Consider the following 22,612-nt stretch of genomic DNA (forward strand, 5'->3'; position numbering starts at 1 on the left):
TTGTTTCCACCTTTTGGCTTTTGTGAATAATGCCGTTGTGAGTTTATGTGCACAGTTTTTTCATCTCTTAGAGTGGAATTGCTGGATCATGCGGTAATTCTATATTTAACTGTTTGAAGAACTTTCCAAAGCAGCTGCACCATTCTACGTTGCCATGAGCAGTCCATGAGGTTTCCAATTTCTTCACATCCTCACCAGCACTTATTATTATCTGCCTTTGTGATTCTGGACATCCAGGGGTAGTGGGTTTGAAGCGGTATCTCACTGTGATTTTGATTTGCATTTCCTGATAGCTAATGATGTCGAGTACCTTTTCAAGTGCTCATTAGTCATTTGAAAATCTTCTTTTGAGAAATGCCTGTGTAGAACTTTTGTCCATTTTTAAATAGGGTTTTATATTTTTATTATTGAGTTATAGGTGTACTTTATGAATTCTAGATATAAGTTCCTTATCAGATAGATGATCTGCAAGTGTTTTTCTGATTTCATGGGTTGTATTTTTATTTTCTTGATGGTATTCTTTGAAGCACAAAAGTTTGTAATTACGATGAGTCCAATTTACTAGTTTTTTTCTTGGTTGCTTGTGCTTTTGGTGTCACATCTAAGAAACTACTGTCCATCCCAAAGTCATGAGGATTTACAGTATGTTTCTTTCCAACAGTTTTATAGTTTTACCTCCTACAATTTAGGTCTTTGATCTATTTTGAATTACCTTTTGAATATGGCTTGAGCCTGGGGGAGCTGGCAGCAAGACCAGTTGCCTAGACCCTCCATGGTGTGGGGTCAAGGTCAAGCCCAGAGGCAGGCCCACAGGAAGCAGAGAAAAGCAGGGCTGGGAGAGCCCATGCTTGGTGGGGCCATGGGGCCATAACCTATTGCCACAGTCTGGGTGGCACAAGATAACAGATATTTATTCTCTCACAGTCTGGAGGCCAGACGTCCAAAAACCAAGGTTTTGGTAGGGCCATCCTTTCTCTGAAGGTTCTAGAGAGGAGCCTTTCTTGCCTCCTACAGTTTCTGGTGGCTGTTGGCGTTCCCTGGTTTGTGGCCGAGTCCCTCCAGTCTCTGCCCCCACTTCTTAACAGGACCTCTTCCCTGTGTGTCTCCTCTGTTTCTTACAAGGATGCACATCATTGAATGTAGGGTTCCCCCTAATCCAGGGTGGTTTTACCATCTCAAGATACTTAAATACATCCACATCTTAATTACACCCTATATCCAAAGAAGGCCACAGTCATGGGGTTTAGACATGTATGTATCTTTTTGCCGGGATCACTATTCAACACTCCCTCTCCAAGTCAGCCTGCAGTGATTGGCTGATGTATTGTAAAACATCCACATCTTTTTGTTTTGTGCTTGTTATTTTTTAAAAAATGCATTTCTAGTATTACTTGAGTCACAAATTTGTAACTTAACATGAAGTATTCTAAACACATGTAACTTTTTTTTTTTACATTTTATTTAATTAAAATTTTTATTTTGGTATCGTTAATATACAGTCACATGAGCAACATTGTGGTTACTGGTTTCCCCCCATTATCAAGTCCCACCACATACCCCATTAGTCACTGTCCATCAGCGTAGTAAGATGCTGTACTCACTATTTGTCTTCTGTGTGCTGTACTTCTTTCCCCGTGACCCCCCATATTATGTACGCCAATCATAATGCCCCTTATTCCCCTTATCCCTCCCTTCCCACCCATCTTCCCAAGTCCCTTTCCCTTTGGCAACTATTAGTCCATTCTTGGGTTCTGTGCGTCTGCTGCTGTTTTGTTCTTTCAGTTTTTGCTTTGTTCTTATACTCTACAGGTGTATAAGACCAATCATTTGGTACTTGTCTTTCTCCTCCTGGCTTATTTCACTGAGGAGCATAATACCCTCTAGCTCCATCCATGTTGTTGCAGATGGTAGGTTTTGTTTTCTTATGAAGTTCTGCCTGATTTTTATCTATCATGTTCCAGAGTAGTTTGTCTTGCATGGCTAAAGAAAGGGTTTTCTTCTTAGTTTTCTAACTAGTTACTGCCGGCCTACAAGAAATTTCTTGGGTCTTTGAAGTGTATTTGGAGCCGCCCACTTTGTTAAAAAATAAACCTATCAGCTATTTTACTAGCAAAGTGGGTTTATTTGGGAACAGCAGATAATTCCAACTCAGGATAACAAGCAATTGCAAAACCAAAGACAAATCCACAAACAGAGGAGAGGAAGCTCCTTTACGGACAAAGGGGGAGTTGGGCACGTGCCGCGGCTGCCCATTGGCTCCGTGGTGAGTGTCTCAGTGGCTGTGCGGCAGTCCGGCTGCTGCGGGGGCGGTGGAAACTCTCTCCTCCTCCTACTGGGTGATAAAGTGGCCAAAATGGCAGAGCTGCCAAGTGTCCTTCTCTTCCTTCCGGTGGGGTCTGCAACCGACCAGGAGGGTGGGCGCGAGCTCCCCCTGCAGGCCTCCGGGCGCCAGGTCAGCGAGGCTTCCCTTCATCAACTGTAACGACTTGAACGAGCTCCGTAGCTGGTGCCGAGCCGTGGTGGGTGGCGTTCGTCCCGGCCCCCGGAGGCGTGAGCGCTGCGCCTCGGTGCCCTGGGCTAGGCCGGCCTCCGCGTGCCCCGCTCGTCCTCACACACCCGGGCGGTCATGCTTGTGGAAGGAAGCTGGCCCGCCTGTGGCTTTGAGAGGCTGGTGGGCTTGTTCTCTTCCCGGCCCATCCTCGGCGCCTGATGCCCCGCGGCCGCGCCGGCCGGGAAGGTGAGCTTCAGAGGGATGCCTGTTCTCACGCTCGCGACGTGCCGCCTCTCCCAGCTCACTGGGCTTTTTAAAGACCAGGACTGTGGGGGTTTGTGCCCGACGAGTTGCCAGCATGGTTGAGGTCAGAACACAGGTGTTCTTCTATAGCCTGTCAATGAACTCTGCATCAGTGGACGCCCTGGGAAGTACATGATCCTGAAAGCCCAAGGATGCTTCCATGCCCCGGGTGACACCCGCATGCCCAGTCCTCGGGGACGGTGGTGAGGCAGCCGCCTGGTGGCCTGGATTTGTGTCTGCGGTAGAAAGCACTGTCCCTATTGAGAGGGGCCTGCAGAGGGGGTGGGCACAGGCCAGGAGACAGGAGGGGGTGGCCTCTGGTGGGCCCAGAGATGGAGGCTGCCGTGCTGTAAGGGGGCAAGGCTGCCCAGGAGCAGCCGTGGCCGCCGGTCTGTGGTGGGACCTCGTTTGTGGGTGCAGGGTGACGTGTGAGAGCTCTAGGCTCTGCCAGCAGACACCTTCTACCTCTGTCCACATCATCACCCAGGGGAAACCAGGCCCACTGAAGCCCCCTGCAGACTGTGCCTACAGGGATGTCCCCTCTGACATGCAGCTCCCCCAGTGGGGGCACAGGGGCCGTCCCACCTGTACTGCCAGGCCTTGCCGCACAGCCCAGCAACTACCTCGACTCACGGCTGCTGTGTGCAGAGTGCTTGGAAGTGGAGGGCAGGCAGTGAAGGGCGGCTTTGCCACCCTGAAGGTGAGGAGGTGGGAGGCCCGAGGTGGTGGCTGAGACAGTGGGAAAGGGGAAGTTCTGAGAGATATTTGGGGGACAGAATGATGGGACCTCCCAGTGAATAAGACACGGGCATGGGCACCAGGACCCCCCACAGAGGTCTGGCAGACACCTGGTGCCATTCTTGAACTGGGTTGCCTGGCGAAAGAGCTGGATGGGGCCCAAGGGGGTAACCTCTGTGTCCCCGGGCCTTCACCCGGATCCCAGGAGTACTGCTAGGCATCCATCCTTGTGATGTGATGGCCCTGTGTCTGTGGTGGCCGTGGGCATCCAGGAGCCACACAGCGTGGCTAGTTCGGCCAAGTTCAGGCTGGCGTTCATCATGGGCTGGCCTCCCAGTTGGAAGGAGGTTCTTCCCCTGCCCCATAAGTCAAGGCTGATGCTGGGCTGTGTGGCAAGGCCTGGCACAAGGCGGAATGGCAGATGGGGGTGTAGGGACAGGAGCAGGGCCCCTTCTTTGTCCCTGGCCTGTGGCCAACCTTGCCAGGGTCTCGTGGGACTTGTGAGGAGGGGGGTGCTTTCTCCCAGAGAAAGGGGCTGGAGGGGAGGGAGGCTTGGTTCAGGTGCTGGGGACCTGCGGGTATGAGAATTTGCAGGAAGCTTCGAGAGGGTTGGCTTTACCCCAGGTACGAGTCCCTGGCCCAGGTGACCTGATGGGGTCCTAGCTGGGTGTGGGAGAGCTATGCTGGGTCAGACCACTTGCCTTCTTGAGGACCCCGAGATGGGGTCTTCTGGGTAGTGAGGCCAGTAGAAGCTGAGGATGTAGGGAGGCCGGAGCCTTCACTTTTCACCACCAGGGCTGGATAACCTGCTGCCTTGCCTCCCTGCCCACATGTCTTGCTCCCAGGCCCTCGTCCACAACAGCCCTGCTGTCTGAGGGACCTCCCTGGCCTGGTGAAATCCCCACCCACGGCTCTGTTTCCAGTCCCCTCTTCCCCACTTCAGCTGTCCCCACAGTCTTTGGAGTCCAACTTCTTTTTTTTTTTACTTTGGGCCTTTGTGTGAGTGGTCCGGCTTCCTTTGCCAGCTGGCCTGCAGCCTTTCTGTCCCCATTAACTGCCCCTTCCTCCAGGAAGCCTGCTCTGAGAAGGAATGAAGGCATGGGCTCACTGTGTCCTGTGGAGCCTTCCCAGAGTGGCTATGCCCCACTTCCAAGGCCACACTATGTGGCTGCTGTTGGGGCAGGTGACCAGGGCAGGCTTAGGGGCCCTTTCACCGGACCTTCCAGCAAACACTGCTTCTCTAGAGCCCCTAGTTGCAAGTGAGTGCAGGTGACCACAGTGGCCGCTCACAGGTGGGAGCCTGACTTGAGGGAGGCAGGCAAGGGCCTGGGACATTCTTTCTCTGAGCAGTTGTCTGTGTGGTTCTGAAAAGTTAGGAAAAAATCACCCAGTTGTGCCTGATCCTCTGGGGTGACCCGATCACCTGCCTTCGACCTTTTCCTTCTCACTAGCCTAAAACTGTGATCTCATATTCACAATTCAACTATATGTATCTATAACAATAGAAAAAGCTCTGACTTTTTGTTTTTCCATAGCTTTTAGATCTGTTTATTTAATTCACTTTCATTTGACATTTAATAAGGAAGTACTGTTCAGTTACAGGCTAAATTTAGGCTTATCCAGAACTGGCTAATAAAATAAATAGGAATTTAGGTGTAAGGAACCACAAAATCCTGTCTTGTCACTTTACTTTTTACCCCAAGTTCTTTCCAGAGACTTGCCCATGCCCTGGATTGGCTGAGTTCAAGAAGGACAGGGATGGGGTGAGGGACCCCAGAATTCCAGGCCTCAATCGGGCTGTGGCTGCACCTGCTTCACCTATCAGCCTGAGCATGTGGGCATTGCTGGCCTTGCCCCAGTGTCAGTGCCACATCCTCCACCAAGCCCTGCCCTGATAAAGCCAGCGTGTGGGCAGTAAGGGTGGGCACCTGACGGAGGCAGCCTGTTCAGGCAGGTTGTGTCCCTGAGAGGTTCAGGGTGGGTGTGGGGGTCTGGGGTGAGGATGGAAGTAGGATTTGGATGAAGGTCTGGCAGGAGACTGATGCAAGCTGGCCACATCTCGTGGAAGCTGTCTCTGTCCCCTACAGCCCGGTACAGAGGGCCAGGGTGGCAGAGGAGAGTGCTGAGGCTCCCATCCTGATGCTGACGCTGCAGGGATGCATGCCTGAGGTGTGGGCAAGGGCCACGCATTTGTTTGTGGCTTCCTGTGGCAGTGAGTGCAGCAGAGCTAGCCCATCCTTCCAGCGCCAGTGGCAGCATTCTCCCCAGGAGGCAGGTGGTGACAGACACCCACTCCTGTGGCCCAGAAGGCTGACCCTGTTAGCAGTAGGGGTGGGGGAACCCTGAAACGAGGCGTGCTGGGGCCTGGACCTGTGGTGGCAGTGGACATACTGGAAGGCAGAGCTTCCAAGGCCTGTGGGGCTGTCCACGGGGGCCTGAGCCGCTGGGGGGTGGCGGATAGAGGGTGGTATATGCACAGAGCTGGGAAGACAAGAGCACCCCAAGACAAGCCCCTTCAGGACTCACCGAGTGGGAGAGGCAGAGGCCGGGGCGCAGGCCAGAGCCCCCACTGGACATGTCATTATGGAGTCGGTATAGAAGGCGTCCTGAGCCATAGGGTGGGTGAGGTGGCTGAGTGGGGTCTGCAGGTGGAGGAGTGGGTGCGGAAAACTGCTGGGGCCTGGAGGTGGTGATGAAGGGGCTGTTCCAGGGTCCTGGGGCTCGACCGCGGGTGGCCTCCAGCCACCTATCCTGTTGGGATCCGCCCTCCCTCCGTACCCAAGGTGCTCGCTAGGGAGATTACTGGGAGGCCCGGACTAGTGGGTGCCTCCTGCAGGGAATGAGCGGGCGCGGCTTCGAGGCCAGGGAAGCCACGTGCACGAGCGTCCCGGAGGGTGCTCCGAGGGAGGCCGGGAGACTGTGGGTGGGGAGGGGTGGGCCGGCGAGAGCGCCTAGATCTGGCCTGGTGGCCTGGCAGTGCGCTGGACGTAGCGGGGTCAGACGGCCTGGAGTGGGTGCTGGAGGGTGGGGGCAGTGCACTGCCCGGAGCATGCGCCCGCTTGGCCAGCCCAGCGCATCGATCAGCCCAAACACCACCCGGCCAGCAGGCCCCGCCCCGCGCGCCTGGCTCCTCCCCGAGGCTGCGGCTCTGGCCCGGTCAGTGCGGTGCGGGGCTGGACTCCGCGTGGCGGCGGCGACAACGCTCTCTGTCCTGGTGGAGACATGGACCCCTCGCGAGCAATCCAGCACGAGATAAGCTCCCTCAAAGGTGCGGGTTGGGGGCTGGCCCGGGTTCAGATCCCCGGGGAGCAACGGTTAGGGTTGTCCGCCCTGGAGGCAGCTTTGGGGGTTGGGAGCTGGAGCCGCGGAAGACCCCAGGCCTATCCCCGACGAGGCTTCACCTGGAGCGGTGACTGTCCCGGGCTGGTGGTGGGTGGGGGTGACTGCAGCCCTGCAGCCCTTGCAGGGCTCCCTGCACGAGGGTCGGGGGGCGGGGCGGGGCGGGGCGGGGGTGGGAACAGGCTTTGGCTGCAGCTCTGCTTTTTCTCCTCCCCGACGGAGCTGACCCCTCGCCCCGCCTGCAGCCCTGCAGCCCAGCGTCCGAGGGGCTGGGCAGGGCCGTGCGGATCGCTGTGGGGAGGCGCCAGTCGGGCGGGCCCCGGGCAAGTCCACACTGCGGCTCTTTGTTCTGGGGTGGGGAGGCCGGGGGCTTCTCCAGGGCCCCGACTGGTTGCCCTAGAAACCTCCAGGGCCCCGACTGGTTGCCCTGGAGTGCAGGGGGAGGGGGCCGCCCTGCTGGCCCGACCCGGCTCTCCCGGTGCTGAATCAGCTACTGCGGCTGAGGGTCCCGTAGGGTGGGGGCCGGCCGGCAGAGTGGGGCGTTCTCCCAATCCTGGGACCTGGCTGCGGGGCTCCCCACCCCGTCTCGGAGCGGGCGCGGGTAGGTGTGCCGGAGCTGACCGGGAACATCTTGCTCCAGGCACCTCCCGGCTCCTCCTCCCGCTCAGTTGGGCGCCTTGGCTGGCGGGAGGGGTGTCCCCGCTGGTCCCGCACCTCCTTGTGGCCACGCCCCCATCTGCGGCTGCGGCTGCGGCTAGGGGAGGAACGGGGCCGAGTGGGTTGGCCAAAGACCCGTCCAATCCTGTGTGAGGGAGGAGAGACCTTAGGTCCCAGAGTTTGGGGGGCTTTGGGTGTGGCTGGCAATCATTTTGGGAGGCGGGGCATGAGTTGGTTTGGTTGGGGGGCTTGGGGATTTGGGGTGATTATTAGGTCAGGGAATCGCAGCAGGGCCACGGCGTGGATGTGTGGGGTGGGCATTCAGGGAGAACAGGAGGAGAGTGCGGCCCTGGTGGGTAGGTGGACGGACAGGTCAGGAGAGTAGGCCTTCTGCCCGCACCAGGCCGGGCGGGTCCCAGGACCACAGCTGGTTCCGGATCCTGAAGCCGCGGCCCCGGTTGGCAGGAGGGTCAGCAGGCGCTGCTGGGCTGAAGGGGTGAGGCCGTAGCGCTCGCCTAATGGGCTGCCCTTGCTCCGGCTGCCCCTACCCTGTCCGCCGCAGGGTGGGCGGAGCTCAGCGCCGGACGGACACCCGCGTTGTGCCCGGGGTTTCCACCGCCACCTCTGCCAGGGCTGCGTGCGTGCGCGTGCGTGTGCGTGTGTGCGTGTGTCTGTGTGTGTGTGTGTTGGGGCCGCTGTGTTTGGATGGGCTGTGTGGTGCCATGGCAACGGCCCCATAAACCCGACCCAGGCTGGCTGGCTGGCTGCGTGCCCGCCTCCGCCGCCGCCAGCGCACCCGCCCTATTCCTCGCCCTGAGTAAGATCCGTCCTGGGTCAGCCCTTCTTGGTGGGAATGGGTGGGTGTGACTGGAGGGTAAGAGGAGAGCCGGAGTCCTGAGCCCCTGCGGTTGGATGCAGCGCGGTGTGGGAGCCAGGAATGGGGCACAGGATACCCATGTTTAGAGCCTCAGTTGAGGGATTTGGGGGCAGAGCTCCCTCCGTGGGGCCCTTCCGCTGGGGTTCCTCTCCCTGCTTCTGTCCAGTCGACCCACAGGTCTAATGCCCCCAACAGACACAGGCCCAGGCGGCCCATGGTGGGGTGTCTCTTGGCAGCAGGGGTGCCAGGCCTGGAGGACAGGTGCTTGGTGGCTGTGCTGCCCTGTGGCAGCTGAGAGTTTCTGGCCTCCAACAGCTGACCTGGGGGCAGGTGGAGGCTCCACTCAGAGCCCTCCACCCTGTGCCCTGTCCAGAGCGCTGTGGACTCCAAGTGGACTCTGTTCAGGGGCGCAGAGGATAGGGCCTGGTATGCGAAGTGTTCAATAGGATGGCCGCTCTCTGGGGCCTGGCATTTGCGGGGTGGGGGGGCTGTCCCCTGCCCCCTGCCCCCTTGCCTGCCTGATGGACAGCAGCCGGTAGTGCTCTCAGCCCTCCTGCCCGTGTGCTGAAGCAGCTGCCCTGCCGTCCCCCTCAGACCCATCTCAACCCCCCACCCCCGACTCCATGCTCCTCCCTCAGACCTTGAGGGCCCCACACGTAGTAGTCGTCCTCCTTCAGACCCGAGAGGCCCCCTTCGGACCCGTGAGGCCTTGAAGCCCTGAGACCACAGCTCTGAATCGGGTACCCCGTCTGGAGACCCCTCCTCCCCTCTCTGCCACCCTTTCTTGGTCCATGGCTACTCCCGGCCCCCCTGCCCTAGTCTGAGAAACCTGGAAGGGAGTGTGTAGAAACTGAAGTACGTTCTGACATTGCCCGGGGGCTGGGAGGGGAGAGTCTGCCCGCTGGGGCTTGGAGGCCACTGCCAGGCGCCCCCCAACTCCGCGAGGGGCCCCGTGGCTGGGGTGGGAGGGGCCGCCCGTGCTGCTGAGTCAGAGGGGGCCGGCCTGGGCGTCCTGGAGGGCGGGCGGGAGCGCGCAGGGGTGGGCAGGCCGCAGTGCCGGCAGGGACCGCCTCGAGCCAGGGAGCCAGGCGCCACGAGCCCCGCGACCGGCATCCTCGAGCTCCGTGCCGGGCCTGCCTGCCCTGCCAGCCGGCGCCTGCCGAACCCTGTGCTTCCACGGGCCTCCTCCCTGTGCCCCGCCCGCTGCCCTTGCCTCACCGCTCCCGGCAGCCATGGTGGCCGGCATGCTCATGCCGCTGGACCAGCTGCGGGCCATTTACGAAGTGCTCTTCCGCGAGGGCGTGATGGTGGCCAAGAAAGACCGTCGGCCCCGCAGCCTGCACCCCCATGTGCCTGGCGTCACCAACCTGCAGGTCATGCGCGCCATGGCCTCCCTGCGTGTACGGGGCCTGGTGCGAGAGACCTTTGCCTGGCGCCATTTCTACTGGTACCTCACCAACGAGGGCATCGCCCACCTGCGCCAGTACCTGCACCTGCCGCCGGAGATCGTGCCTGCTTCCCTGCAGCGAGTGCGCCGCCCTGTTGCCATGGTGATGCCTGCATGCCGCACCCCTCATGTGCAGGCTGTGCAGGGTCCCCTGGGCTGTCCGCCCAAGCGGGGACCACTGCCAGCAGAGGATCCTGCCCGTGAGGAGCGGCGGGTCTACCGCCGGAAGGAGCCCGAAGAGGGGGCACCTGAGCCCCCAGTGGTGCCCGCCACCGCCCCAGGGAGCCTGGCAAGGCCTGGCCCCGAGCCTGCCCCACCCACAGGTCAGCTGCGTCCTGGCTCCAGCCTTGGGGAATGGGAAGTGGGCACCGAGCCTGGGCCGGGGGCTGGCGTGGGCAGCACCACGCGGGAGCTTTGCTCTCACCAGCAGGTGGCGCACCCTCTGCCTGCGGGTGCTGGGAGGGGACCCACGTGGCTCCTCCTGTCTTGAGGACCCTGGGGTGGGTAGTCCTGGAAGGAGCCCACCTGGGGGCCCCTGCCAGCTCACCCCCCAGGCACACCCTGGGGTGGGGCTTTCAGTGCCTGGACTGGCAGGACCAGCTGTTAGCCTGCTGGGCCAGCTCTGCCCTCTCCCCAGGGCTGCCCTAGTCCTACCAACCAGGCTCACCCTTCTCCTCATCCCAGTGGCCTATGTGTCCCCAGGCGCTCTCTGCACGAGGCGGGGGTTTGCAGAGGCGGGGCTGGAATGGGAGGGGGCAAAGCCGGGAGAACTGCCTGACCTTTCTGAGCCTTGAGTCTGTCCATTGTGGGTGACACCTGCCCCTGTGGTTTTGTGGCTCAGATGGAGAATTGTGACTGGCCACTTGGCTGGCTTGGGGTTGGCGATAGCCTTGGGGAGCCCTGGGCGGGGTTGGGGGAGGGAAGAGCAGGCCCCTGGGTGAGCATCACAGCAGGCTAGAGGCCAGGGTATGTCAGCTCTTGGGCCCAACCTGAGGTCTAGGCAGATCCCTTCCCGGTGGGAGCTGGGTCCCAGAGGATGGGATAGGTCCAGTGGTCCCAGGAGTTGCTAGCACCCATGTCTGTGCTCTTTCTCTGTGGGATACCTCTGTCCCTAAGCACCTTAGCTGGCAGGACCGAGGTGGGTGGGCACACACGTCCCATGCAGTTTGAGGCCCATGGGTTCCCAGAGCTTACTGGCCTTGGTGCAGAACTTGGGGCTTCCTGGATCCCCCAGCACAAGGCAGGCTCAACCGCTGCTTCTGTGTCTCACCACTGGGGCAGAACTTGGTCTCTAATGGGTTTGGAAGGAGACCTGGGTTTGAGGCTAGCAGGGTGGGCAGAAGTTTGCCAGGTGAATGGGGGTCAGGAGACCTGGGTGCAGGCCCAGGGTGCTGAGTGGCCACCCGAGTTCTGACTTGGTCTAGGTTGGACCCACTCAGACCACACCACAGGAGCCCGCCTGGGACGGTCAGTTTGGTTGTGGGGTCAAGGGTTGGCCTCTGGGCTCCCCCGTCGTCATAGGCAAGTCTCATGGCCTCCTCCACTCATGTCAGTGGGGTGACGGTGTCTCCCACAAGAGTCAAAGAGGACCTGTCTGCTGCCCGGTTGGCGCAGGCCAGCGTCTGGTGGCCAGGGCCTGGCCTGGGGGTCCTTCTGCCCCTGCTTTTCTGACTGCCAGTGCCCTGCCTGTCCTCAGCCCTCTGTGACCAGCCCTCTCCCCAGCTCGGGTCTTGGGTGTGCCGGCAAGTCTCCCCCTCCTCCTTTCTCCTTCCTTCCTTGTCTGTCTGTGGCCAGGAGGGGGACTGGGTGTGGCTGTGGTGGGCAGAGCAGAGGGCACCGCAGCCCTGAGAGGTGACTCAGTCCTCCCTCCTGGCCTGGCCTCCGGTGGCAGCTCAGAGTTTCCAGCAGGAAATGAGCTGTGGCTCCAGGCTGAGTCAGGCTGCGGGCGTGGGCTCCCTTGGGGCTGAGCACGGGACCATGGGGCTGGAGGCCATTCCTGCTCGAGGGGGACTCTGGGTGTCCTTGGGGCCCGGTGCAGAGAGGGGCCACGTGGTCTGCAGGCCTGTGATGGCCCCACACTCAGGCTAGGCCCATTCTGATGACACCCGGACACTTGGACTTCTCAGAATTGGAAATGATGAAGTTATGAGCTACACAGACACCTTCCTTTCCCTCGCCAGTCCCCTGGCAGAAGGCTGGGTCAGGAGCACGGTGGCCTGTTGCACTAGTTGACATGAGGGCCTGGTCAGGTGGCCTGCCTGGCCAGGTGCTTACGGGTGCGGCAGGGCATCAGATTCAGATGCGTCTGCTCCCCTCGGTCCCCGCCCTCAAGGCTCCCACCCCTTCTCTCTGTCCACACCCACCTGCCTGTCCAGCCACAAACTGGCTGGACCCAGCCCGAGCCTCTGGCCCTGGGAGCCCCGAGTATCTGGGGATGAACTGGGTGGGAGGCAAGCAATGGGGAGGCAGCTTTGGAAACAGCTGGGGGGGCATCCTCTAAGGAGGTGTCCTAAGCTGCACTCTGGCCACCGAGTCCTTGACTGTGACCGGGAGTTGAGGTTTACTTTGTGTGGTAGAAAACCAGTGGAATGGGTTTTTATATGTGAATTTTATGTTTCAAATAGTAACATTTTGCTTGGCTCAGGATTAAAAATGAAAAAAGTGGACACAGAAAAAAGTACCACCTGAATGGGTGGTGTGTGTATGCCAGGTGCATGTGTGCGTCCCAGGCACGTGTCCTGGGAGGATTGCTTTTCTGCCGCCCCAGGCACCTTCACTTTCCTACTCAGCACTCATCCGGGAGGGAGCTGCCCCTCTTTTCCATGGCCTTGTGGTGTCCTGCTGGGCGGTGGGACACGTGGGTCCAGCCCATTTTCTGCAGCCACTGCTGGCTTTGTGTCTGGGCTGTGTGTGTGTTTGTGGGGATACCTGTAAAACTCTGATGGGCTTTTTAAGCCGGGCTATGGCAGAATTCTATGGGCCTTGAACTTTGTCCTCTGGCGACTGGGTAGAACCACCCCTGGAGGAGCACAGAGGCTGGGACAGGAAAGAAATGTCATGTTTGCCCGTGGGGCTGGCACTGAGGTGGCTGAGAGAGAGTCAGTGGAGGAAAGACCTGCTGTGGGGCCTGAGGGAGCCAGGGTGTGTGGGGAGAGTGTGGGTCTGGTGGGCCTGTGGAGGGCACAGCGGGCAAATTAGAGGAGCCCGGTGCGCTGTGAGCTGTGCCAAGGCCCATGGATTTGGGGCAGGCCCATCCTCTGGGCCCCCTGGGCTGGTCTGACCTGTTAGTCTGCTATACTACCCCTCTGCCCAGCTCTCAGACCAGGGGGTGCAGTGAGGAGGAGCCTCCCAGAGCTGGGTGGGGATGCCTGGGCGTGAGCAAGCCCTCCCTCTGCTTCCCACCCTTCCCTCCTTCCTGCCTTCCTGCTTGTCCTCTGCTGGCTCTTGGAGCTGCCTGGTCCACAGCAGCCATGGACAGGTACAGCATGGAGGAGCTGATTCAGCTGGGTCAAGGTGGGCAGGGCCTGGGAGGGGCCGTGGGCAAATGGGAGGGAGGGGCCAAGGCCTCCAGCGGAGGCTGGGCTGGGCTCTCCAGGCAGCTTGTGGCTGGGGCCCTGGGAGGCCTGGACATCAGGGCTGCTTGGGCGTGTGTGGTGTGGCATGGAGACATCTGGATGCAGCAGGCCTCGTCCCAGATCTTCATAGGGCAGAGGGGGCCTGTCCATTACCCTGCATGGGCACTCCTGCCTCCAGGGGCTAGTCCTCTTTTGGCTGTTGAATCATGGGCTCTTCTGAGGCTTCCTCCAGCCCAGCCCAGCCCCTGAGCTGGCCGCTGCAGGCCAGTTTCCTTCAGAAATGATTTTCTGAAGCCAGGTTGGCAAGCAGGAGGCGTGGGTGGGCCCATAGTCCCCAGCCCCGCTGCTGCTGGTCTCCCCGTGTGGATGTGGGGCGCCCCCACCCCAGCAGTCAGAGGCCAGGTGTGCTTTGCTGTGCATTGTGTTTGGCTGACCACGCATGCCAGAGACCACCTGGGCTCTGTCACGACCTCATGCAACTGCAGGCGAGCACGTCACGTTTCTGTGCCTCAGTTTCTCCATATGTATAATGTGATAACGGCAGAGGATTTGCTTCATAGTGTTTCCTGAGGATTAAAATAGAATCGCGCTTGGTGCACAGGAAGTACCGATGGGATATAGTCCCCTCCCTCCAGGTTAGCCCTCTGCCAGGGCCCAAGGGCATCCGGCCTCCTGGAAGGCGAGGGTGAGATTGTGCTTTCCATGTGCTGTCTCTCCAGTGCCCTGAGGTCCAGGGCAGCCCAGGACGGGGGGCGGGCCTTCTGTAGACCAGCGGCTGCATGGGGTCTGGGGTGGAGCTCAGGGCAGGCCCCAGGAGCAGCCTGGCTGGGGAGGCTCAGCCCTGCACTCACAGGGCAGCTTCACTGGGGGCCACCTGGGTCTCTGGCTGGTGGTGTGACCTTGGGGAGGCTGTCCCGTCCCTCCGGGTCAGGTGTTGTGTTGAGTGACTTGTGCGGGGCTCTCTGGGAGGAAGGGAACAGCGTCCCCTTGTCCAGGTGGCCCTTTCCAAGTGCACCCCAAGAGGTGGACAGGGTGGGGGAGGGCGGGGCTGCACTTCCTCCCATGGGGACATGAACCCCCAAGCTCCAAATGCCCATGCCAGGCCTCGTTCTGAGATGGATCAGCCAGGCGGCTTCTTATTAGATTCACTGGTAGGAGCCTCGGGTGTTGGGTGGCGCCGCCCAGTCAGACTGGACTCCAGCGAAGGCTGCGGCCCCCCTGCCCTCGCTCTGCACGTCATGTTCTAAGTCTGGAAGTGACGGGCCTTGCTCGCCTTCCTTGGGTATTTATATCCCGTGGGCCCCCTGCCCACCTGCCCCTCCCCCATGGACTGGGGCGCTGCTGACAGCACACACCGTGCCCTCCACCCACCGCAGGCCACCACTGTCCGCGGCCGCTGCCTCCGAGGGCCGTGACCCTCCCCATACCCCACACCCACTCCCTGTCTGCCTGGTGGGTTCCTGCTTTTGTCCCCAATGAAGATCGTGCCGGGTAGGTGGGGCAGCCTTTGAAGGCCTTGTGAGAGCCAGCCGGGCCGGGGGCTGGGGACCGAGGGCAAGAGTTGTCCTTACTGCCCCTGCGCACAGCCTGCTTTCCAGGCCACCACCCTGGCCCCTCCCTCTGATTCTGTCTGCTAGCCCACATGGATGGATGAGGGGCGTTGGGACTCTGGGGAGGGTGCTTTTCTTTGAGCCTGGTTGGGTCAGCTGAAAGCTTGGGGGGAGGCCCTGTGAGGGCTGGGGCACTGGCATGCACCCCCCTGGGCACCAGGCAGCTGTCACCAGGGGGCACTCTTGGAGGCTAAATGGGGTGCTCGGGCACCGCGGTCACCCTCGGGTGGGGGTGCTGAGGCCGTCCAGGCCGGTGGGGGTGCTGCGGCTTGGCCACGTCGCTGCAGGCCCCTCCTCCTGGGTGTGGCTGTGGGTAAGCAGGGGTTAAGGCTTGAGCTAACCTTGAGCGCGACAGCTCTGCGCGGGGACAGCTGAGCTGGGCGCCGCGGGAGGCGGTGAAGAGTGCCCAGCAGTGGGAGGGAGGAGGAGCAGTTGGTGCGGCGGGCCGGGGGGCGCCCGGCAGACAGTGCGGCGGGGCGGGCCCCGCAGGCGGGGCGGGCCCTGGTCCCGGGGCGTCCCCCTCACCGGGAAGGGAGGGGTCTGTCCGGCCTCACACCGCGGTTCGGAAGGGCTGCTCCGCCTGCTCCGCCCACGGCCGTGAGGCCCCAGAGCCATGGAGCCCTCGGGCAGCCTGTTTCCCTCCCTGGTGGTCGTGGGCCACATCGTCACCCTGGCTGCCGTATGGCACTGGCGCAGGGGGCGCTGGCGGGCGCAGGATGAGCAAGGTAAGCGCCGCTGGCAGCTACCGCCTGGGCCCGCTGGTCGCCAGCCGCTGCCCCGCCAGTGGGCTGGAAGCAGGGCGGGGCGACGGCCCACCTCCCTCCCATCCCTGCATTTCCCTGCGCCGCCCCCTTCTTGTGCCGTTGCTAAGTACTAGCACGTGGTCGGAAAGTGTATTGCCCCCTGCCTCCTACGCGCATTGAAGACCCTGCCCTCTTCCCCGGGGTGGCTGGGGCTCTGGCCGCGTTCTGGGTGGGTGAGTGAAGGAGAGGCTGTGGGCCTCCGGACTGATGGATGTGGGGAGTGCAAGAGGGTCCCCTGTGGAAGACAGGCCCCGCAGCCGCTGGGGACATGGTGCACAGGTGACTGTCAGCTCAAGCCACCACTAGCAGATGCAGCGCAGGTGTCCTGGGGCAGGTCTGGGGAGAGACTCCCGCCCAGGACTGAGGTGGGGCTGGGCCGGGGCCCAGGACGCCGCAGGGCAGGCAGCCAGACTGCGTTCTGCCCTCCCCTACGCAAAGTCACTGCTCTGGGCTACAGCCAGTGGCAGCCATACCCAGTCCGGGACTGCTCCGCACCGGCGTGTGGGTTCGCCTCTGCCCCAGCCAGTGGATCCGGGTGGGGCTTCAGGGACCTGGCCTCTGGCCAGAGGACTGCCCTCACGGGACACGGAGGTTGTAGGGACTTGCCTGCAGGGGGTGGCCAGGGCTGTACCCAGGCAGGGCTGCTGAGGCTCAGCCTGGGTGCCAGGCCTGAGGTCTAAGTCAGGGTGGGGTTTCTAGGCTTGGCGTTGGGGGGTGGCTGGTGACTCAGCTGCAGGGCGGTCAGTAAAACTCGAAGGCCAGGGCTTCTTCCCCCTGGATCTGGCCTGCCCTCCTGCCCCACCCCCTTGCCCACTGCCTGCTGCCTCCTGTCACTGCCCTGTGGTGCCCCTTAGGGCTCTGGTGTGCCCTGTTCTTGGCCGTCCCAGCTGGCTGCTCCCAGCTTCGCCCCAGCCCTGGGAGCGTTTTCCCGGTGCATGTCAGGCTAGGGGAGTTTCCCAGCGCCTGGGCGTCCCCTGGGGCCCCTCTCCGCGGGAAACAGGGCGGCCGGGGAGTTCCCAGGCCCCTTTGTCTATGTGGACAGCCTCCCTCTGCCCCCAGAACCCCAGGCTGAGCTGGGTCCTCTCCCTCCAAGTTAGGGGCGCGGCTTCCTGGCCGTGCTGGGCGGGGCACCCGGCCAGGGGCCGGTTCTTCGGGCCTCGGCACGCTGCCGGGGCGGGAGCGGCGTGGCGCGGCTGGCGGCCTCCGCTGGGTCTGGGAAGCGGAGCCCCTCGCCGTCCCGCCGCGGTCCTGGTGGGCGGCTCCGGGGCGCCTGGGCGCATGGCTGCGGCCGGCACTTGCGGGGCGGGAGGCGCTTTTGCCTCGCAGAAGGAGGAGGTGCTGGACAGGCTGTGCTGGCTGGACGGGGGCTGCGAGCAGGCCCGCAGGGGCTACCTCCACGCGCAGCTGTGTTGTGTAGGTGTGTACCCCCGGGAGGGGCGCGGGCCTCCAGGCTGCGGCGTGGGCTGCGAGGCGGAGCCAGCCCAGTGCAGCTGTGCCCCGCGCTCTGCTTCGGACACACCTGGGCGGAAGGCGGGGTGCTGTCCCTGGCCTCTTTATTCCTTCTGGGGGTGGGGGATGGGACGGCGGGCGGGGCACCTGGGCTTGGGCTTTGGTTTCTGGGCACCGGCAGTTGGCAATCAGGACGCCTGCGGGCTGAGGGAGGTGGGGGAGGTGCTGAGGGCAGCTTGCCGCCTGGTGCTGCGTGGGGCTCTCCTTGGCCAGCAGGTTCCCCTCCTCAGTCTGTTGGCTTCCCATCTGGGAATGTTTTCAGTAGTGTGGGACCTGCAGTCTTCCTTCCCACATCTGTGAAAGGGGCAGAGGAAGCACCTCAGGCCGTGGACAGCTGGGGGGGACACTGGGTGCTGTGCAGAAGCACCAGTGCTGTGGGGGGGTGCGTCCTGGTGGGGGTCCTGGGGAGCCCCGTCGGCATTCAGCAGTGCTGGAAAAGCCTACAACGGCGGCCACAAGGCTGCGCTAGCCTGGGAGGGGCTGTCTGTGTGTTTGAGGGTCTGAACTGGATGGACAGGGGGCAGGCAGGCAGGTAGGCGGGGCTGGGAGGGAGGGAGGGGCCACGGGGGTGCGCTCTGTGACCCTGGGAGGAGCTCAGAGGAAGGAGACGCCCAGGCAGGAGGGTCTCCAGGAGGTGCTGGCGCTTGAGCCTGCCTAGGCAGGTGGAGGCCACGCCCCTACCCCTGCCCCTGGGCAGCGGCCTTGGAGGCCCCTTGGGGGTCAAAGCCGGAGAGGGGGCCTGATCTGGGACTAGGATGGGTGCTCACGCAAACCCTGGGTGCCAGACCCTGGCTCCTGCAGGCTGCAGCCTCCCCTGGAGCCCCCTGCCTCCACCTCCTCATGTGTCTCCGGGGGCCTACGCTGTGCGTACACGTCACCAGAGTGACACCCCACTCCTGCAGGCGGGGACTCACCTTGTCACTGATGAACTAGCCCACAGCCTGCTGTAGCAGGTGCTCCGCACTAGTGGCTGGGGGAGTGGGGTGTTCCTGGGGAGGCCTTTCTACAGGCTTCCGGGGGTGGGGGTGTGTGTGTGAGACATTCTCTGCTTGCCCAGTGCTGGAAGCGCGCTGATCAACGTGGCGTGAAATGTGGGATTTTGGGAGGCTTCTGGAAAGTGAACTGCTGCCTGGGAGAGTCGTGGGGGCCACCAAACTAGCCCAGCCTCCCCAGGCCCTCTTCAGGTTCTGCCCTCGAGGGTGGGGTGTGCATGGCAAGAGGTCTCTGCCTTTCTGCCAGGCTCAGAGTCCAGGCTTGGAGCCTCAGGGGTATCTGCAGAGGTGGGGAGGGGCATAAGCCTTACGGCAGAGCCGGGGTCTGTTGCGCTCCCTAGGTGTAAGGTGGTGGAGTGTGAGCAGCTCCCCTTGGCGTGGGCACCCTCGTGTGGCCGCTGAGGGCAGCTGGACTGGGTGGGGCCAGCTTTTCCCAGAAAGCTGTGAGGTGCGGGGGAGGGGCAGCGGCTCACAGCTGGATCACATCAAGCCAGAGGCCGACTGGAAAATTCTTGTGGTCGGGGCGTGCATTCTTAGCTGCGGTGGTGGTTGGGGGGCCAGGGCAGCCCCAGTGTTGGCCACAGGCAGCTCTGTCCACCACCGAGGTCCCGGGCTGCGCCCCTGCGCCCTTTGCCCTGTCTTCCACCTTTACAACCCTGAATTAGCAGCCATCTGAGCCCTGCCCGCTGCAAACAGCCCCCACCCATCCTGCCCTGCAGCCCCCAGGTAGGGCTTTCTTTCTGATGAGTCACCGTGCCCAGCCCCTTCCCCAGCCCTGACTCACTGGCTGGGCCCCCTTCATGTGCTTCCCACTGCCCCCAGCCCCCCCAGCGTGGAGCAGAGATCTGCAGCTCGGGCTGTCCTGCCCCGTGAGTCAGCGCTCAGCTATGTGCCGCTCCTGCCCTGCGGTGTATCTGCCCCCAGACCGGGCTCTGCTCCAGGATGTGCCTGGTGGGCAGCTCAGGAAGGGCCAGGTGGGCACAGGACCACGGTGGTCCTTAAGCAGTGGCATGGTGGAGCCTAGCAGGGGTGGGGGCTGTGGCTGTGGGGTGCCGTCATGAAGCCCGATTTACAGGGCTGCAGGAGGATGGCCACTGACTGCCCCCTGCCAGATGTTGCTAAGCTTTGGTTGGGGGGAGGGAGTTCCCTCCTGGGGTCCCTTCCACCTCTAGCTGGGCGAAATGCTAGGATAGGAGGTGGGGTGGCCGGGCCTGAAGCCTGATCTTGGTTTTCTGAAGAAGGGCACAGCCGCTGGGCCCCAGGGCTGGCCACACTCGGGCACCCTCCTTGTGGTGGGGGTGCTGTGGGGACGGCGTTTGGTCTTGGACCTTTATACCAGTGAGTGTGCGTCGAGGTGCGGGGTCGTCCAGGGCTGGGGCCTGTGTGTGTGTGTGTGTGTATGTGCGCGCGCACCCCTGGGCTTCCTGTTTCTGTCGGCGGAGGGTGCGGCCGTGGGGGAGGGGCTGCCTTCCTCCTTCCCTCCGCGGGTGGGCAGGGCCGGGTGGGGCCCCGGGGCGGGGACAGCCTGCTAGGAGTGGAGCCGGCCGGGTGTGGCCACACCGAGTCCCGCTGCGGGGTGAGACGGTGATCTGTGTGGGGCCAGCCTGACGCCGGTGTGCCGCGCGGGGTGCGGGAGCTGAGCACCTGGGGACCAGGAGCAGCGTGCTGCGGGTCCGGCCGCACCATGGCTCAGCACCGGCCCCACGTGCCTGCGCCCGAGGGCCTGGGCGGCAAGAGAACCAGCTCGGAGGACAACCTCTACCTGGCTGTGCTTAGAGCCTCTGAGGGCAAGAAAGGTGGCATCCCCTTCCCCCCGGGCAGGACTGGCTGGCCCAGCTGGAAGGGCCCACTTCCTGGGGCAGGGGGCCTGGCACCGGGTGGGGTGGGTTCGGACCCTGAGGGTCTGAGTCTGGGGGCGGGCTCTGAGCTGGGCGGGGGCCCGGGCAGGGGGTCACGTCCTGGTCCAGGTGCAGAGCTGCTGGCCCGCAGCCATACGTGCCCCGCACGGAGGGCCGGCCTGCTTGGTAAGGCAGCTGTGGCCTCGGGGCCTTGGGTGGGACTGCATCTCAGAAGGTGCCTGCCCTGATGGGAGGACACTGTGGACACCTTCCTCCCTCCCACACCCCTGACCATTCCCGGGACCTGACCTGGAGTCCCCACTCAGGTCCCAGCCTCCTGGCCCCCTACACAGCAAGTATGGGGGTGAGGCAGGCTGGGACTTGTGTGTGTGCCGTTGGCCTCTGGGTGTGGCTTCCAGGCCTGGACCTCCCACCCCTGGAGGGAGAGGGTAGGGGGATTGAGCAGCGGGCACCTGCTGTGTACAGCCCCCTCCCCTGACTGCGCTGCCTGGACGGGGCTGGGCAGGGCCCTGGCACCTTAGTCTCCCTGGCCTGCTTGTGCAGAGCTTCAGTGTGTGGTTCTGAGACCCTCTTCAGGCACTGGCCACTGTCCGCACGCTGGCCACCTCCTGAGGGCTCCTGGACGACTCCCAGGCCCCAGGTGACTGGCCTTGTCTCTCCCAGATGAGCGGGACCGTGTGCAGAAGAAAACCTTCACCAAGTGGGTCAACAAACATCTTATCAAGGTTGGTGTCCCACATGCGATGCCAGGTTGCAGGGTGGAGGAGACGGTGGGTAGGGATGAAGGAGGGAGGGTGCCCTCCAGTCAGAACAGACCACCCTGCTCACCCACGGTGGCCCTGCTGGCCTGGGAAGCTCACCTTTTTACCTCTGAGCCTGTGATTTTCTGTTCTTTTTCTCCCCACGCTGCTCCTGTCTCTTTGCCCTCCCCCTCTTCCCCCCCTCCTCTCTCCTGGCCACTCCTTAACAGCACTGGAGGGCAGAGGTAGGTGCCTCCGTGGGGGTGGGGCGTGTTCTGTGGGCCTCCTGCTGCTTGCCCTCTGGGGCCGAAGCCTGTCCCCACTCCAGGGCTTGGTGGTGGTCCGGGGACCAGTGGCCAGCCCAGCCTCTCTGTCCCCACAGGCCCAGAGGCACATCAGCGATCTGTATGAAGATCTCCGGGATGGCCACAATCTCATCTCCTTGCTGGAGGTGCTCTCAGGGGACAGCCTGGTACGCACACCTGCCCACCTACCCCCTTCGTGGCCCCGCCTGCCTGCCACCTGGACACCCCCACCTGCCTTCTCTCCTTGGGGCCTTTCCCACATGCCCCCTGCATCTAGCCTGGCCTCGTCCCCTACTGCACCTCTTGGTCAGGAGCGTCGGCCTGGCCCTGGCCCTGGCCCCCATGCCTCGGGCACACAGCCCTGCTGCCTCCTGTGCTGGAGTCCTGACAGTAACCTCACGCTCTGCTCTGCTTTGGTTTCTCTGCTGCTTGGACTCTGAACCCTGACCTCTGCCCTTTACCCCTTGCCCTGCTCTGGCTGGGCAGCCAAGAGAGCGGGACGTAATCAGGAGCTCGCGCCTGGTGAGTGGTTGTGCCTGCTGGCTACGGCAGCACATGGCTCACCTGGGGCTGGTGGCCAGTGTGGCCCCCCACCTGTGCCTGCCACTTGGCAGGCAGACGGCTGTGCATCGAGCTGCCCGATGTCGGGCCTGCTGCACTGCTGGGCTGGACTGGGCTGCCATCGCCAGGCCGGAGGACCCCCTCCCCCAGGGCCACTGACCTCCACCCGTGGCTTCCTGGCTATTGTCTCCTCCCTCCCCTTCCTTCCTTCTTGCAGTCTGGGCCTGGCTGCTGGACTTCCCAAGCCCCTGCTGGGCAGGAGTCCCCCTTTCCCAGCTGGGGTGGGTAAACTGGGGACATGGGAGGGGCTGCTGCGCCACTGGGGAAGACCCTCAGCTGGGGCACCACGGATGCTGTGGGCTTCTGAGGGTGGGCTGGGATCCGCAGCCCCAGGCCAGCAGTGCCTTTGTGGAAGATGACCGGCCTTGCCCGCCCCCACAGCCCCGGGAGAAGGGGAGGATGCGCTTCCACAAGCTGCAGAACGTGCAGATCGCCCTGGACTATCTCCGGCACCGCCAGGTGAGGCTGCCGGCTGCCCTGCCCCTTCCCCGCCACCTCCCATTGCCCAACCCTCCCCTCTCACTGCTCCTGCCCTACCCCCACCATTGCCCCTGCCCTGCCCCCTCCCTGTCTGGCCCGTGGGTGTGGCTGAGGGCAGCTTGCTCACAGGTGAAGCTGGTGAACATTCGGAACGATGACATTGCCGACGGCAACCCCAAGCTGACCCTTGGCCTGATCTGGACCATCATCCTGCACTTCCAGGTAGAGCAGGAGTCCCCGGGGCTGGCCTGGTGTCTGGCTGGGTG

General features: G+C 62.6%; 1 protein-coding gene across 10 annotated transcripts in view; it reads left to right on the forward strand.

Annotated features, from left to right (window-relative positions):
• Positions 1 to 22,612, forward strand: part of PLEC (plectin) — a 51,209-nt gene that overhangs the window by 6,859 nt on the left and 21,738 nt on the right. For 3 of the 10 annotated variants that reach the window (XM_036923155.2, XM_057497632.1, XM_036923168.2), the window contains 4 exons: positions 20,864 to 20,925; positions 21,323 to 21,412; positions 22,248 to 22,325; positions 22,476 to 22,568. In XM_036923155.2, coding sequence (XP_036779050.2) covers positions 20,864 to 20,925; positions 21,323 to 21,412; positions 22,248 to 22,325; positions 22,476 to 22,568 — 323 coding nt within the window. Of the gene's footprint in view, positions 1 to 6,683; positions 6,801 to 9,479; positions 10,176 to 13,307; positions 13,366 to 14,781; positions 14,919 to 15,499; positions 15,763 to 17,000; positions 17,258 to 19,923; positions 20,138 to 20,863; positions 20,926 to 21,322; positions 21,413 to 22,247; positions 22,326 to 22,475; positions 22,569 to 22,612 lie in introns of those variants that run through there. The other 7 variants (XM_057497631.1, XM_036923152.2, XM_057497630.1 and 4 more) reach the window with 7 other exon arrangements.

This window comes from Manis pentadactyla, chromosome 3, assembly GCF_030020395.1.
Source record: "Manis pentadactyla isolate mManPen7 chromosome 3, mManPen7.hap1, whole genome shotgun sequence".
Lineage (NCBI taxonomy): Eukaryota > Metazoa > Chordata > Mammalia > Pholidota > Manidae > Manis > Manis pentadactyla.